Source organism: Heptranchias perlo, chromosome 7, assembly GCF_035084215.1.
Source record: "Heptranchias perlo isolate sHepPer1 chromosome 7, sHepPer1.hap1, whole genome shotgun sequence".
In the NCBI taxonomy this organism is placed as follows: Eukaryota; Metazoa; Chordata; class Chondrichthyes; order Hexanchiformes; family Hexanchidae; genus Heptranchias; species Heptranchias perlo.
The window spans coordinates 36,246,229-36,263,516 of NC_090331.1; the positions used below are offsets into that span (position 1 = coordinate 36,246,229).

Genomic DNA, 17,288 nt, shown 5'->3' on the forward strand with positions numbered 1-17,288 from the left:
TTTGAGTATAATATTAGACAAACTGGTCTGATTTTTGTACACCTACTAGTCTGTTCAAGCTGGAAAACGGGCTGGTAGGCAAACAAAAATGTGGAGCAAAGTCCTGCCCACTTTCCATCTAAGGCCTGCCCGACTTGATTTTCGAGCAGACTTCAAAATGGGAGGTCAGTACTCCCTCCCAAAACAGGAACGCGATGCATGTTACCTGGCTGATTACCGCAGCAAACTAAAATCGGCCTCACTGCTTCAAACCTCTTAGTTGGTACATTTTTTAAAATTAGATTTGATGGAGGCCGGTCTTAAGGGTGCTTAATTTAGGGAGGTTCAAAGCGAATATGTTTCTGGTATGTTTTCTTAAAAAGCGTAATATTAAGATGTCTGATGCTTTCAGAATGAAAAATGAATTGCACAATTAAGCAAGTTTTTTTTCTTTTGTAGCCACAACGTTCGGAAATGGAACCTATTTTGCCATAGATGCTAATTATTCTGCTCGAAACACATACTCAAGGCCTGACCCGAATGGATTTAAGTATGTGTATCGTGCTCGAGTACTTACTGGAGTCTGTTGTCAAGGAAAGGCAGGAATGATCATTCCCCCTTCAAAAAATCCAACAAATCCTACAGACTTGTATGACAGCGTCACTGACAGTGTATCGAATCCTTCAATGTTCATCATTTTCAATGATATTCAAGCTTATCCAGAATACTTAATCACCTTTAAATGACTGAATCTTTTCAGATAGAAAATGCCACTTGTGATTTTGTACTTTCTATATTAATGGCTTATTATGTGCTCTTTATACCCGTGTAACTCAACTGAAATTGGAATTCAACTTTTCCACCTATGTTCTCAGACCCTGACTGCCACTCACGAGTGTAAAACCTGCTATCAAGGTCCTAAAAAAAACAATCCCCTAGCATTCTTAAAGCCCGAAGTAAGAGTCTTTTGAAAACAAGTCTCATTAGCAAAACTAGGATCGCTGTGGAGTTGCTTCTCATTCCTTGGTGACCTGCAGATTCTCAAAACCTCTCACATCCCTGTACTGATGTCAGGGCAACACTGCTGCAAATTCTCTGCAATTCCATGTGATTCTCAAAAGACTGCATGAAGAGCAGCTCAGGCATCTCCTGTAAGGTACAAATTAGTAGGACTCACAGAAACTGCCATTTCCTCTTGGTCCTGCTCATTTATGCTCAGAGCATTACCAGGTGAACCCTCTTGACTCTCTATCTGGTCGCCAAAAGTGGATGTATTTGTGCTGGTACTGGCAGGGTGTGGAGTGCTTGACAGATACTGGTCTATTAGGGCAGATTTATGCTCATTTCTCATGCTAGCATCTTCATCTTGGGAGCCCCTCACACAAAGAAAAAGCAAATATGTGTTAAGATGGTGTAAATGGATAAGCATGCAGTAGTAAGGCAAAAATGATGCCATGCTGCTGATGGGCAGATGTGCCTGTCCATTGCTCTAATTGAGTTTTGAATTTGGTTCACTGCAATGTCTGAGGGGAGTATTCTTCAGGGTAACGAGCCCATAAATTTAGACTGATCAGTTGAGATTTTACTGTCTGTAGTCCATCATAGGAGGACTCATCTTTTTAGCCTCAGTTGAGGAGGGCCAAGGAGGACAGGGTTCACTCTCAATCTTTGTCCCTTTTCTCTCCTCTCTCAGTATATAGCTGCATATTTGGGCTTTGCCAAAGTCTATCTTGGCTGTTGTAGCAATGTGTGCGAATAACCATTTTGCAATGTCCGCTGAGATTTTCATTTATCCACTGACCTGTTGATTTTCAATCATTTATAACATTCTAAAAATAAAAAATGCTCCATGTTTATTCTTTAAATGTAACTGATTGCTGACAAATATTCAAATAAATCACTGAAAGAAAGTTAAACTTTTCTTACTCGTGATTCTTACTCATGATTGTCACTCAGAAAATCAAAAATGTAATTTTAAATTTTTCTTTGGATTAAAAGAAGTCTGCAATTGATTAAAAGTTTATGCCTTACTTGTATGAAATGATTTTAACAGAGATAAATAAATCTACTTGGCAGATCCTACTGTGCAGAAATATGTCAAACTGTACAAAAACAGAACAGGAAACAGAACAGGTGAGAGGCTTAGTTGATCTTACCGTCATATTTGAATGCACGCCTTTCTCTTTTTAATTAAATATTTATAGGTTTCAAGAAACTCAAAACATTGAAACAGTGCATAAATAATGCAATTATCTGTCAAATGGAACAATTTTATCAAACATTACACACAGATCATTCACAGTTCACAGTTAATGACTCAACTACAATTTCACTGACAGCAAAGACCTTTCACATACCTCTAATATTTGGTCTTCTCAATTATTCTGGTAATGCCCAAGGCTTCACTGTACCTGTTTTTAGCCTCTTCTTGGATGCCAAAATGGAGCTAAGATTGAAGCGGGTACCCCTGGTTTCCCATCAGCCATCCTGTCAGTGCTCTGGCTCAGCAGTGTAGGTATCCTGGTTTGTTTGAATAAAGAAATCTTGGCTACTTCCTGGGTAGCATGCACTGACATGCATAATGAGGTGGGACTGTACTGATAGAGCCCTCAAGGACTGGTACTCATCTCAGTGACGTGATACCCTTGCAGGACCTGCTTCTGGTGTCATGTCGCTTAAGTATCCAGTGCCTACAGGCCCAGACCAGAAGCTCCCACCTATACGGGCATTGTAAAGGGCTACATTGATGCAGGCATGTTATCATGAGATAAGTGTCATTTGGGACTAATCCTTGCAGCCCACTAGTGGTGGTTACAAGCTCAGTTGGGCTAATAGTCTACATGAGAGCAGGTTAAATAGTCCCAATTAAGTCCTGAAAATCCTGAGCAATGGTTCTCTTCAAGACTTTTACAGAAGCTGTCATTGGTGCCAATCCAGAAACGACAACTGCCCTTGGGGCCTCTTCCTGAAGTTTGGATGCTGCAGTGATGTCCTGGACTGCCACACTCACCAAGGTGTTCTTCATGTCATGACATATCTCCTGCTTGGTATTGCAGATGTGGTTTGTAGACTCCTTCAACTTAACCACTATCTGCACCACATGAGAGAAGATTGTCTCCACTGCCTGCATTATGAATTCTATGCTGCCAAATCATAGATCTTATAAAGACTGGGCCCCTGAGATCTTGATCCTTGGTCTCCTCAGCCAAGCCATTTCTGCCCTCTCCAGGGAGACAGTTGTTTTCTCATCATTTTCTTTCAGATACTCCTGATAATTGGTGCTCTGTGATTCACCCTGTGATATACCCACTGCCCCATTACTTACCTCCTCCCGAGTGTGTGTGTTTAGGTTGATGCTTGAATAAGTAAGGTGCCATGATGGACTGGGGAAATCAGGTGCAGAAATGGATCCTCTGGAAGTGCCAGGCTGCTCACCAGATGTTCCTTTCTGTAAAGAATCAGTGCCAGCAAATCAAAAGGGGAACGTGCAGGTGATGTTGTTCCCATGTGCCTGCTGCCCTTGTCCTTCTAGGTGGTAGAGGGCGCAGGTTTGGGAGTTGCTGCAGTGCATCCTGTGGATGGTACACACTGCGGCCACAGTGCGCCAGTGATGAAGGGAGTGAATGTTTAGGGTGGTGGATGGGGTGCCAATCAGGCGGGCTGCTTTGTCCTGGATGGTGTCGAGCTTCTTGAGTATTGTTGGAGCAGCACTCATCCAGGCAAGTGGAGAGTATTCCATCACACTCCTGTCTTGTGCCTTGTAGATGGTGGAAAGGCTTTGGGGAGTCAGGAGGTGAGTCACTCGCCACAGGCTACCCAGCCTCTGACCTGCTTTTGTCGCCACAGTATTTATATGGCTGGTCCAGTTAAGTTTCTGGTCAATGGTGACCCCCAGGATGTTGATGGTGGGGGATTCGGCGATGGTAATGCCGTTGAATATCAAGGGGAGGTTGTTAGACACTCTCTTGTTGGAGATGGTCATTGCCTGGCACTTGTCTGGCGCGAATGCTACTTGCCACTTATCAGCCCAAGCCTGGATGTTATTCAGGTCTTTCTGCATGCGGGCACGGACTGCTTCATTATCTGAGGGGTTGTGAATGGAATTGAACACTGTGCAATCATCAGCGAACATCCCCATTTCTGACCTTATGATGGAGGGAAGATCATTGATGAAGCAGCTGAAGATGGTTGGGCCTAGGAAACTGCCCTGAGGAACTCCTGCAGCAATGTCCTGGGGTAGGGGTTGGCCTCCAACAACCACTACTATCCTCCTTTATGCTAGGTATGACTCCAGCCACTGGAGAGTTTTCCCCCTGATTCTCATTGACTTCAATTTTCCTAGGTCTCCTTGATGCCACACTCGGTCAAATGCTGCCTTGATGTCAAGGGCATTCACTCTCACCTCACCTCTGGAATTCAGCTCTTTTGTCCATATATTGTCCATATATAAGTAGAGCACCACACAAACCAAGAATTAGTATAATGTGATCACATTTTCACATATAATTTTGGGTCTTTGAATTTGCACGTGGATGTTGGTACCGTTATAAACTTGCCTGCTGTTGATTTAAACCCAATACAATTTCTCTGTAAGTGGCTCCATGCAACTTGCAATTCCTTCATGTAAACAAAAGGATAGCAACAGTGTTTGCTGAAAGTTACTCAATCAGAAGGGATCAAAATCTGCAGTAGTAATCTGTTTCATATTAAGGTATCCAATGTTACTTCAGTGAAATACTGAAGAAGTCCTGCATTGTTGAAGATGCTGTATTTTTGGATGAGACATTTAAACCAAGTGGAGGTAAAAGATCCCATGGTACTATTGGAAGAGCAGGAGAATACACCCGTTGTCCTGGCCAACATTTATCCTTCAACCGCCATCACCAGAAAAAGATTATCTGGTCATTTATCCCATTGCTATTTGTGGGAACCTTGCTGTGCATAAATTGACTGTCACCTTTGCCAACAAAATAATGATGACTGCATTTCAAAAGTAATTGATTGGCTGAAGATGTGAAAGGTGCTATATGGATGCGGGTTCATTATTTCTTCTTTAATTGCCTTTGTTGTATCATATACATATATACCATCTAAAGATATTGGTAATGAAATTCTCCAAGGATTCCACCGGTCTTCTCCTGTAACCCCGAGAACTTACAAGTTGCATGGAGCCACCTACAGAGAAATTGTATTGGATTTAAATCAACAGCAAGTGAGTATATAATGGTAGCAACATCTACATGCAAATTCAAAGACCCAACATTATATGTGAAAATCTGATCACATTTTACTAATTCTTAGGAAAGTGGCAGACATCCAGTTACACTGGGTTACGCCATTTCCAAACATTACCTCAGTGCCTTGTTGGGGTGCAACTTCTGTCTGTCGCTTATAGGCAAATGACAGACAAGGGGCAGCAGATTCCCTAAGCTGGGAATTCCTGTTCCTGAGGTTCAGTGGGAACCCAGAGTTGTAGTGGTGTCAGTATGCTGATTGTATGGAGGTGTACTGGTCTCCACAAATATTACATTGGCCCCAAAGGGGGGCAGGTCTACCTCTGAAGATTTTCAATTTTTAAAAAAAGAATTTGTACAGATTGGCCTCTTTATTCAGAGGTCAGAGGAAATATAGGGACACTGGTGGCAGCAGAGGGCCTGAACAAGCCTTCCCCTCTATGGACTGATGGACACTGGATATTCTGTCAGTCAATGGCAAAAATGTACAATTGGCATTGTAATAACGACACCCTATACTTGTAAGATGGCTTTTCTTATAAAACCCATAAGCCAGTGTCATCAAACAAAAAACCTAACAAAAGTGCCCCCTTTTTAGAGGGACACAACTAATAGAAAACTAAATCATAAAACACAAAAGAAGCGTATCAAATTAAATAATAATATTGCCACCCACGTCCAATATGCAGTATACTGTACTTGTCAATCCACAGCCCGTGTTTTTAAAGATACATGAGGCAGTGCAAATGTGAGCAATGACAAGTATCACACTGCAGTGTTTACACGTACCAAGCCATACAATCCTCAAAGGTACTTTTAAGTGTTTTGTGTAACTGAAATTTTAGAAGTATCAAAGAAAAGAAAATAACCTTGTAAACATGAACTCCCTACTTCAGCACAACTTGGCCTTTAGTGAAGTTTTGTTTCCCAGGAAACGAAAGTGAAACTATTGGGGAAAATACTATAGACGACAGAATAGCTTTCCGCTCACTTGTAGAAGATGGCGGCTGAAAGTGTCTATCAATATTCTCTATTAATTGAGGGCGACTGGAGTCCAGACATCGCTAAACTTTTGAAAACCAAACTGCAGATTTATTTCCAAAGTAGAAAGAAATCTAACGGCGGAGACTGCATCGTGGAATATGAAGATCCCTCCAAAAACCAAGCGGTCGTGCGGTTCGCCAGTGAGCAAAGTGCGTGAGTTTCTTCAATCATTTAAAGTTCACACTTTCAGACACAACTGGTTAGAATTCATAGTTACACAAAATCAAATCCAACTTTAATATTGGAAACTTACTTAGTAACAGTCAATCCTCGATTGGGCGAGAGCACGGACTCGAGGGGCCGATCGGCCTCCTTCCGTGCTGTAACCTTTCTATTATTATATGATTCTAAAATCATAATGATGGGATTTGGAGGGTCGGGGGAACCGACCCAACAGAGTCCGGGTCCGGCTGGAGCTGCTCCCAGTGCTGGGTCTCCAATGAATTTTTTTTAAAGAACCAGTCTACACATGAACAGCCTCACGAAATAGCGGGAGTTTCCATATTTTGCTTAAAAGCGTTTAATTTAACACAGAGAAGATTGATTTCCGTATTGAGCGACTGTACTGATTGCAACGCCCATAATTCGCTGGAGCAAATAGACAGCTGCTGAGCTCCAGGAAGCAAAAGGCAAATATTTCATATTTTACAATAGTTTTAATATTAAGTATGTTGGGATCTCCCACTCAACAACAATTTACCACTGGTGATTTTTACCAAACAACAAAGGGGTAGGCCATTTCACCCCTCTAGCCTGTTCTGCCATTTAGTGAGATCATGGCTGATCTGTGACCTAACTCCATATACCCGCCTTAGCCCCATATCCCTTAATACCTTTGGTTAACAAAAATCCATCAATCTCAGATTTAAAATTAACAATTGAGCTAGCATCAATTGCAATTTGCAGAAGAGTGTTCCAAACTTCTACCACCCTTTGCATGTCGAAGTGTTTCCTAACTTCACTCCTGAATGTCCAATTAAAATGACAATGCTGTTTGAAATCTTTGTGTATAGGAAGCAAAGAAGTTCAGGGCTGCAGTGACCTTGATTATACTCTGTTATTGCTTCCCTAGAGAATTGAAGCTTTCTTTTGCTCTGCTCCTCAGAGAACTGCAGGTATGTAGTTCTGGACTTATAAATTCTGTTGAGAAAGTAAGGCTTTCTCCAAACTTGCTTCCCCCTTTTTGCTTTCCCTACAGCTGCAGCTCTGTTTGCTCCATCCTCCTCCCAGACTGGGATTCCAAGACGAACCCCCTTTTAAGAAATAACTGCAATGACAGAAGCGCCATAAGTTTCTGGAAGTGAATGTTGTAGATTTTCTCAGCAGGGAGAGGGAGGGGTGGGGGGCACGGGGGGAGGTTGGGAGGGGGAAGGAGAACAAATGCAATTTTCTTTCAAATGTGTGTGAAATTTAGATGAAGGTCCATCTGCTCAATAATTGGTCCCAACAGGGATGAAGTATTTTTGTCTGTTGAAACTAATACCATGATTAATTAGAAACCTTCATTTCACTTATAACTCTGTAATTTATCGATGTTCTTTAAATGGTAAAATGGGGAGCAATGTGGAGAAATAATTGTAGCCAAACAATGGGGAGGAATGGGTTTAGTATTGGAGGATAGCCTAGACAGCACACAGAAATGAGAGAAGGGAACTATTGACTGGTATTACTTGGGACAGAGAGATAAACAAATCAGCCAGGGAAATGGATCACCATTTTGGGAGAGGAGCCTGAGCAGTGCTACCAACCTGGCAACGATTACCTGAACAACTGTCCCTAATCCTCTCCAAGAGCTGCTGAAGTTCAGTACTGACAGAATGCAAGTGCAGCACAAAATAAAGCCAGTGCCATTAAGAGGCTTGTGCAGAAGGAAACTGATCTATTCTAGGTGGCGATAATGGCATTATGTTGGGCATAGTTTGCAGACTGAACATCACTGAGACAGTAAAAGTGGTCATCTGCTGCTCAATGTTGATAGTTTCAGATTGCACATTAAATAAACAATGAAGCAAGATACTGCAGACAAACGAAAATAAGTCTCTAGAAAAACCTGTAAAATTCAAGTTTGCCTTTTTAAATAAGATCCATTGCTTTATCCAAGAATTCTCTAAGCACAAAAACAGAGGGTTGGATTTTCCATCAAGGTGGTTTTTCTGTTCGAGATGGATTGGGGTAGAAATTCCATCCGATGCCGTGGGAGCTCCCAGTGGTACCTCTGCAGTTTCTATTACAGGTTCTGAACTGTAAACAATTTTACAACACCAAGTTATAGTCCAGCAATTTTATTTTAAATTCATAAGCTTTCAGAGGCTTCCTCCTTCCTCAGGTGAACGTTGTTGGAAATGACGTTTCCAACAACGTTCGCCTGAGGAAGGAGGAAGCCTCCAAAAGCTTGTGAATTTAAAATAAAATTGCTGGACTATAACTTGGTGTTGTAAAATTGTTTACAATTGTCAACCCCAGTCCATCACCGGCATCTCCACATCACAGGTTCTGAACTGTTAAGGGGCTTCTGTCATCTCAGTTATTTCTTGAAGGGGGTTCTTCTAGGAATCTGTCTTCTAGGATCTTCTAGGTTGGAGAAAGCCTCACTCTCTCAACAGAGTTTATCGGCCCAGAACAACTTGCCTGCAGTTCTCTGAGGAGCAGCGCAAAAGAAAACTTTGATTCCCAAGGGAAGCAATAACAGAGTAATAACTAGCTTTGCTTGTTGTAATCAAGGTCACTGCAGCCCTGAACTTCACTTCCTACACACAAAGATTTCAAACAGCATTGTCATTTTAATGACTTACAACAAAACCTACAAACTATTTGTAACTCCATTTTGAGCCCTTAGTGCCTTTCTGAACTGCTCTTTCACCTATTCTTGTACTTGAATGAGATGGTCCCCTAGTGGCTTAACATGGGAGGAGAGAGACTGCTGTGGCTCATTCAAAGGCACATGAAATGCTTGTGGTTGCCGACCTCCAGGTGCTCAGACCTGAGAGAGCCCAGCTGCAGACTGTAACAATCGGCATCCCTTAGTGGTCCTATTACAATGTCACAGATGCCAGTAGAGATTACTCAGCTGCAACAGCCTTCGAGATGACCACACACTCCAGGGTTAACTGCAGAGTGTCGATGCCATGTGTGAGAACCACGTACAAATTGGTAGTGGACTCCAGTGTACTATCTGACATGTTTTGCAAGCTCCCTGGCAGGCAGTCCAATACATTCAGCAATTGCAGGTGCACAGAAGTCATCTTTCTTTTAAATGCAGGGCCCCTGAAGGCAACGTCTCTGTCCTCTTCAGCAGAGCTAGGATGTGAGCTGGCCCTTTGGTTAGCTCTTTCTTTTTGCTCATCCAGTACTGGATGTCAGACCAGCAGTGTGACAAATCAGCGACAGTGGGTGTGGGTCGAGAGCAGTGGTGGTGAGGTAGAGCTGGATGTCGTCAGCGTACATGTGGAACCTGACATTGTGTTTTCGGATGATGTCGCCAAGGGGCAGCATATAGATGAGAAATAGGAGGGGGCCAAGAATAGATCCTTGTTGGACTCCAGGGGTAACTGTGGGAGCAGGAAGAGAAGCCATTGCAGTTGATTCTCTGGCTACGACTGGATAGATAAGAATGGAACTAGGCGAGCGCAGTCCTATCCAACTGGACGACGGAGGAGAAGCGTTGGAGGAGGATGGTGTGATCAACTGTGTCAAAGGCTGCAGCAAGGTCGAGAAGGATGAGGAAGGATAATTTACCATCATCGAGACACAAAAGAGAAGTGTCATTTCTTTTGCTACATCACCCCAGTGTTACAGCTTCTCTTGCTTCTGTAGCAAATCAGTGTATGTGAAGTTTCACAGAGGAGGCCTGTAGGCTGTTTTTCTTTGAATAAATCCAGATTTTTTAAAACAAGTACTCTTATCAATAGACCACTAGGTGGCGGAATATGGTGGAGCATGAACACAATATTATGGGATGAAGATTCAATCATCCAGTTCCTAGATGCTGCTTTGGCGAGGTACAAGTAGGGTGGAAAGTGGAAAGAGAATCTCTGGAGAATTCCACGCAGCTCTTAGAGACCAACTGAGAGCAACATCAGCAGAGATGTGGAATCAGTTGCCCAACTTCTCAACCCAGGGAGACTGGGAGAAAAACACACAGGGAGATATTGCATACACATACCCCTGATAAAGATTTGCTCATCGATTAAAGGGTTTCCTGCCGGTGTGGAAGCACTTAGACTTTCCCTGCCACCTTCAATGATACTATTGCTAGTATTTAGGACCTGTCGTCTGTTAAATTAACCTGCATTCTGACAGACCAATGCGTTGTAATACCACATCAGATCCTGAGGAAAATACACATATTGGAGTAGAGTTTTCACTTTGGGTGCAATCGGGAAATTGTGCCTGAAACTGCACTGGTTAGGTTACAGTTCAAATTTCCACTGAAATGCATTTGGATAGTCAAAAACGTTAAAACCTTCCATGAACAAGTGCAATCGGGCAGCGTAATAGAACGTAATCGTTTATTATTTTCTCTTTCCATTAAAAAATATTCATTAATGTATTTAAGAGTGCTAACCTACTGCAGTTTTGTTAATTCAGCTGAAAATGGATTTATCACAAAAAATAAGCATTTTTAATTAGTATCCAGTTCTCCACCTGTGAGCAACCTGATTTAAAATCACTTAAAATGACTTAAAAAAAAAACTATGCTGAACCATTTAGTTTCTTTGGTGTGTGCTGGTCAGTTTCTTAGTAAATTAAACATTTCTTGATATTTAAAAACTTTTAAAACGTGCCTACTAGTGCCTGTGCGCCTAAGAAAATGAGCACAATTTGAAGAGCCTTCCTTAACCAGCACAACCGGCGGAATCTCGCAATGTTGACCTGGGGGCCTGTCCAGTTTTGTGGGTGGGGCTTGATCCAGGAAAATTGAATCTTAAACCAGCATAAAAGATTGCGCAAAAGCCTAAAGTAAGTGGTATTGGGTGTAACGTTTAAAATTTCCCAATCTTTTGCACTGGTTCGGCCAATTGTGCTGAAATCTGGCGGAACCTCTACTCCATTAATTTCTACTATTCCTGTCAATCCATTTCAGATTAATGAAGTATTTCTTTAATACATTTTGTAATTTAAAGTGTAATCTAGTATTTCTAACTGATCCTCTTAATGTTTTCATTAGTAAGATGTCGAGTATTGGAGAAAGAGGCTCATGAAATTGATCTACAACAGAGGGGCAAAGTTCACTTTACTGTCAGACTTCTACCTCAGGCAGCTGCTGGAGGAGATTGGACAGCAGCAACACAACTGGCTCCAGAACAATATGTAAGTTTATATGTATATTGTGTAAATTGTAAATATAAAATATAGTTTTGATTTCCTTTTAAATCTTGACATTATTTTTGTGCTTTAACAGGACCTGAATTCTGTACGAAAACAACCCAAAATAGAAAAAGGTACTTCGACTTTCTTCTAAAAAGTTAAAACATTGATTCACTCAGGATGGAGATTTTCCTCCTATTGACAAATTCCTTTAAAAGGATGTGTAAAAGTATCTTTCCACAAGCAGGATGATGGTGTTTGTAGGTGGACTGAAAACTACTAGTGCAGAATATGTGAAATTGAGTGGCTGAGACAGAAAATAGAAGAAAATAGTTAAGTGTAGATCAATTTAAAATATTTTGGTTTGACTTCAATAAGTCTCTAGTATTGGTGATTTTGGGGGGGATTCAGAGTATTAGAAAATGGTACTAGGAGGATCCAAAATGAGAAGAATATTCCTCCATGTTTGCTTTAAACAAATAAATTGTTTACATTTCTTGTTATTTACTTTGATTTTAGTGGATGCCTTTCATGCAGTTTTTCAAGTTCAAGTCACATCTTAAAAAGTGGCGCTTACTTTTTGTGGGACTTTGTCCTGTTGCCAAAGAGAAAACTACTGGTTTACTTACGAATATGGGAATGTACAGGACCTGGAAAGACCGTTGCAGAACATTTGACTGGTCCCACAATTCAAAAAAACCATGCTATTTCCTATATATTCCCTTGAAATAAAATCCATTATAGTGCCAACGTCCCAACGGTTTTAATATTTACACAACTGTTTAAACATGTGTAATTCTATTTAAAAGTCTTGATATAGTCCTGATTTTTGAATTTGATCAAGTTTAGAATGCTTTTAAATTTTCCCAGAAAATGTAGTCAGTAACATGGGGTCAGAATTTGCTGCCAAAATAACAGTGAGGCTAAAGGCGCTCACATTATTTAAACTAAGTGGACGTAAAAGATCCCATAGTCCTACAGCAACTTCCAACGAGGGGCAAATGCGCAGTTAAACGTGGATATCAAAAAGTTGCTGTCTGAGATGCGCCGTTGGATTTGCAAAAATGGCATCTCGCTGTCTGCCTCACCATTGAAATGTATTGAATGGCATGAAGTTGCTGTATTTGTTCAGTAGATACAAACTAAACTCACCACAGAAAGTTAAGCCTTGTCCATTTCAGTGTAAGTACCCTTTTAATGATGTGATAAGTGTTAATTACTGCCAGTCAAATTCTCTGGTTCTGAAAATTAACTATTACAAGTATGGAGTCTCATTCCTTCAGATAGTCAATGTTGTTAGAGATTCTTAAAAATATTTTAAAAATTATCTTTTCCATTCTGTCTATTTTTTCTCTCTCTCTTAATCCAATCTTTATTTCCCTCTCTTTATTTCTCTTTCTGTACCTGGTTTTACAATGAATTCACCCACTCTAATTTACACTTCCTTCTCAGTCCTTGTGCTGTTTATTTCACAATCCTTAAATCTGATTGGCGAAGGAGATCCACAGTTGCTTGCTCTGTTCTCTCAGGTCCCAGATGCCCTGTTTCCCTCACTGTGACCTTAATCAGCTTGCACTTTCAGCAACTTGCCATACAAAAAATTTAAAAACCTAAATGTGCAAGGGTAGGTTTAACTATTAGAAATGCCATTAGATGCCCTGCTACAGCAAATTATGGCCCAGGGTGGCAGAATAGAATTAATTTGGTCAAAAACTGAGCAGCAGCTCTGTATTGATTGTGGCTGCAATAATTGAATGCAGGATCATTTATTTCCCATGTTCCTTTCTGTAGGTCAGGGGTATGTGTACATTAGTTCCAAAGATCCATGGGTCTTTGATCCTGGTGTAAGTGCCACAATTTTCTCGCTGACAACTGCTGGCACTGACTCTGCCGGCATATGCGGGGACAGTGTCAGTCACTTCATTATAATATCAATGGTGGAAACCTCCAGAATGGGGAGAACAGGAATCCTGGTGTGGGGTGCCCATTTGGGATGGGACACTTCACCCCCCGAGAATGCTGTTGTCAGTGTTGAGTAAACCCGTCAGCCCGCCCTTATAATGTGTCAGAAATTTTAAAAGTCTTTGGGCTCAACTTCCACCGGTTGGCAGGACAGTATACCTGCCTTCGTTTGGCTAATTCCCAGGTAGGAGAAGAGGAAACTCCCAGCCTGGAGTCCCTTCCCTTAGCTATGCCGCCTCCGACATGAAGGACCATATATGGGGTGGGCAGAGCCTCCGTCCCAAACATGACCCTGTGAAAACTGTTGAAGAAGGCCAGGAGCTGGCATATTCAGGTCCTAGTATAAGTCACAATTTTCCCACCACACTCCCAGCAAAAGTGCGCCAGAAGGGCCGTGGATTTTCAGCCCCACTAACTTTTATCCAGGGGTCACAATTCCAAGCAGTGATTACTCTCTCAAATCTACCATAAGTCTTATTGTTAGTAATATCACCTTTGCTCCTTCCCTCCTTTCTTTCCTTCATTCTTCCCTACATGGAGCCACACGTTGCCCCTTTCTTTCCCACAAATGGTCACGTATCATCCTTACCAAACACAGCCACATGCTTTGATGTTCTAACAGAAACAAAGCAAAATGCCACAAAGTAGGTGTCTGCTTCTTATTTCAATTTTTTAAAATCCAACTTTTTGATTTGTTTTTTGGAGCTTAATTTTATGTTGGAGCATGAAGCACTGGGAACTGGAAAGTGATGTCCTGGAAGAGCGTGAGAAGCCAGCATCAGCTGGCTTTAGGCACACGAGAGCTACAGCTACGGGCAGGTCCCAGTGCAAGGAGCCTCCAGCTTGCCTGTAAATACTGGCGGAAGTGGCTTAATTTGTCAATCGCTTAACATTTTTTATAGTATTCTTCAGTGATACAATGCTGAAGGTTCCCAGTGATTTTTTAAAAAAGGTTTATTGCTTTGGATTAAAATTTGTTAAAATGCTTTTTCAAATTTTGTTTTTACAAACTATATGACAGTGTGAATATTTTTTGCTTTCCACTTAGAAAAATTGGCTGAGCAAAATCTTTTTGAAGAACACAAAACGCTTATTGTAATACCATCAAGTGACAACATTAGCGATGAACATGTCCAAAAGTATTTTGAAAATGACAGATCTGGTGGTGGGCCACTTACATCCTTCATCAGAGAGGATAGTAAAGTAACACTGACCTTTGAAAATGCTGAAAGTAAGCAAAGTTGGAGAGAGTGACAAACATTTTCACACATAAGATAGAAAAGTGGTTGTGATATGTAATCATTTGTTGAGCTTTCTTAAATTTGTTCATTTACTTTTTAGGATGGCATTAACCCAAAGGCTCATGACAAATATGCTTGACATAGATTGACAGGTTTATGACCTAATATTTTAGACAGGAAATTTAAAATTCACACTGCTTGGTGTTTTGTGTTTCAATGTACAGTCCCGAAAGTGTTAGGTTTGTGATTCCTCTTGATTGGGCCACTCAGGAAAGGTGCTCATTAGAAGCAAGCTTCTTCCCCAAGGGACAAAAGTGAGGGAAAATTGGAGGTGTATTTGTGCAGGTCACTGCTGCACAATTTCTAACAGTTGGCAGCAGAAGTGAAAAAGAGGAGATAGGAAAATTATATTTTTGATACTGAGCTAAAATGAAAAAAAGCATAAAGTGTGAATGTGGCCAAATGGAGACCTTATTAAGTGAAGGGGTCATAGGAATACTTAGTTGAACAGTTACAAGATTAGTTGCATTGAAGCTTTACAAATCAGTTGGATTTCTCTGGTTCTGTTAAAAAAAAACTGTGATGGATAGCCTAACATTCTTGATGTCTAAATAGCAATAGTGGAATGAGGTGAGAGTGACTGCCCTTGACATCAAGGCAGCATTTGACCGAGTGTGGCACCAAGGAGCCCTAGTAAAATTGAAGTCAATGGGAATCAGGGGGAAAACTCTCCAGTGGCTGGAGTCATACCTAGCACAAAGGAAGATGGTAGTGGTTGTTGGAGGCCAAGCATCTCAGCCCCAGGGCATTGCTGCAGGAGTTCCTCAGGGCAGTGTCCTAGTCCCAACCATCTTCAGCTGCTTCATCAATGACCTTCCCTCCATCATAAGGTCAGAAATGGGGATGTTCGCTGATGACTGCACAGTGTTCAGTTCCATTCGCAACCCCTCAGATAATGAAGCAGTCTGAGCCCGCATGCAGCAAGACCTGGACAACATCCAGGCTTGGGCTGATAAGTGGCAAGTAACATTCGCGCCAGATAAGTGCCAGGCAATGACCATCTCCAACAAGAGAGAGTCTAACCACCTCCCCTTGACATTCAACGGCATTACCATCGCCGAATCCCCCACCATCAACATCCTGGGGGTCACCATTGACCAGAAACTTAACTGGACCAGCCATATAAATACTGTGGCTACGAGAGCAGGTCAGAGGCTGGGTATTCTGCGGCGAGTGACTCACCTCCTGACTCCCCAAAGCCTTTCCACCATCTACAAGGCACAAGTCAGGAGTGTGAGGGAATACTCTCCACTTGCCTGGATGAGTGCAGCTCCAACAACACTCAAGAAGCTTGACACCATCCAAGATAAAGCAGCCCGCTTGATTGGCACCCCATCCACCACCCTAAACATTCACTCCCTTCACCACCGGCGCACTGTGGCTGCAGTGTGTACCATCCACAGGATGCACTGCAGCAACTCGCCAAGGCTTCTTCGACAGCAGCTCCCAAACCCGCGACCTCTACCACCTAGAAGGACAAGAGCAGCAGGCGCATGGGAACAACACCACCTGCACGTTCCCCTCCAAGTCACACACCATCCCGACTTGGAAATATATCGCCGTTCCTTCATTGTCGCTGGGTCAAAATCCTGGAACTCCCTTCCTAACAGCACTGTGGGAGAACCGTCACCACACGGACTGCAGCGGTTCAAGAAGGCGGCTCACCACCACCTTCTCAAGGGCAATTAGGGATGGGCAATAAATGCCGGCCTTGCCAGCGACGCCCACATCCCGTGAACGAATAAAAAAAAACCAATCGACTTTTTTTAAAATGGAAGTCCAGTAACTTTTTTTTGAAGGCACCCGAAACATTCACTCCCTCCATCACCGGCACACAGTGGCTGCAGTGTGCACCATCCACAGGATGCACTGCAGCAACTCGCCAAGGCTTCTTCGACAGCACCTCCCAAACCCATGACCCCTACCATCTAGAAGGACAAGAGCAGCAGGCACATGGGAACAAAACCACTTGCACATTCCCCTCCAAGTCACACACCATCCCGACTTGAAAATATATCGCCGTTCCTTCATTGTCGCTGGGTCAAAATCCTGGAACTCCCTACCTTACAGCACTGTGGGAGAACCTTCACCACACGGACTGCAGCGGTTCAAGAAGGCGGCTCACCACCACCTTCTCAAGGGCAATTAGGGATGGGCAATAAATGCTGGCCTTGCCAGCGACGCCCACATCCCATGAACGAAAAAGGTCTGGACATCACATTATTAATGTTTCATGTCCACTTGCTTTTTCATTTTAAAACATGGTTAATTTTTCATCAGAACAGTATTGCGTTGCTTAATATTACAATTTAAAGCAATTGCATTGGTTAAATTGCTTCCATCAGCTACAGAATCCTACTTGTACTGGGTGAATAAAATTTAACTTCTTCAAGAGATGATAACTGTCCTTTTTAAACAAAGTTATTTGGTCAGGAATGGGGAAAGACTATTTTAACTTTTA

General features: G+C 42.1%; 2 protein-coding genes across 2 annotated transcripts in view; both read left to right on the forward strand.

Moving 5' to 3' along the window:
* Positions 1–1,889, forward strand: part of LOC137323613 (protein mono-ADP-ribosyltransferase PARP14-like) — a 54,051-nt gene extending 52,162 nt beyond the window's left edge. Inside the window, exon 17 of the mRNA XM_067987302.1 lies at positions 439–1,889. Coding sequence (XP_067843403.1) covers positions 439–725 — 287 coding nt within the window. The 3' untranslated portion in view covers positions 726–1,889. The remainder of the gene's footprint in view (positions 1–438) is intronic.
* Positions 1,890–6,178: 4,289 nt separating this feature from the next.
* Positions 6,179–17,288, forward strand: part of LOC137323995 (uncharacterized) — a 98,489-nt gene continuing 87,379 nt past the window's right edge. The window contains exons 1-4 of the mRNA XM_067988166.1: positions 6,179–6,406; positions 11,425–11,567; positions 11,659–11,698; positions 14,575–14,757. Of these exons, the coding sequence (XP_067844267.1) occupies positions 6,214–6,406; positions 11,425–11,567; positions 11,659–11,698; positions 14,575–14,757 (559 nt within the window). The 5' untranslated portion in view covers positions 6,179–6,213. The remainder of the gene's footprint in view (positions 6,407–11,424; positions 11,568–11,658; positions 11,699–14,574; positions 14,758–17,288) is intronic.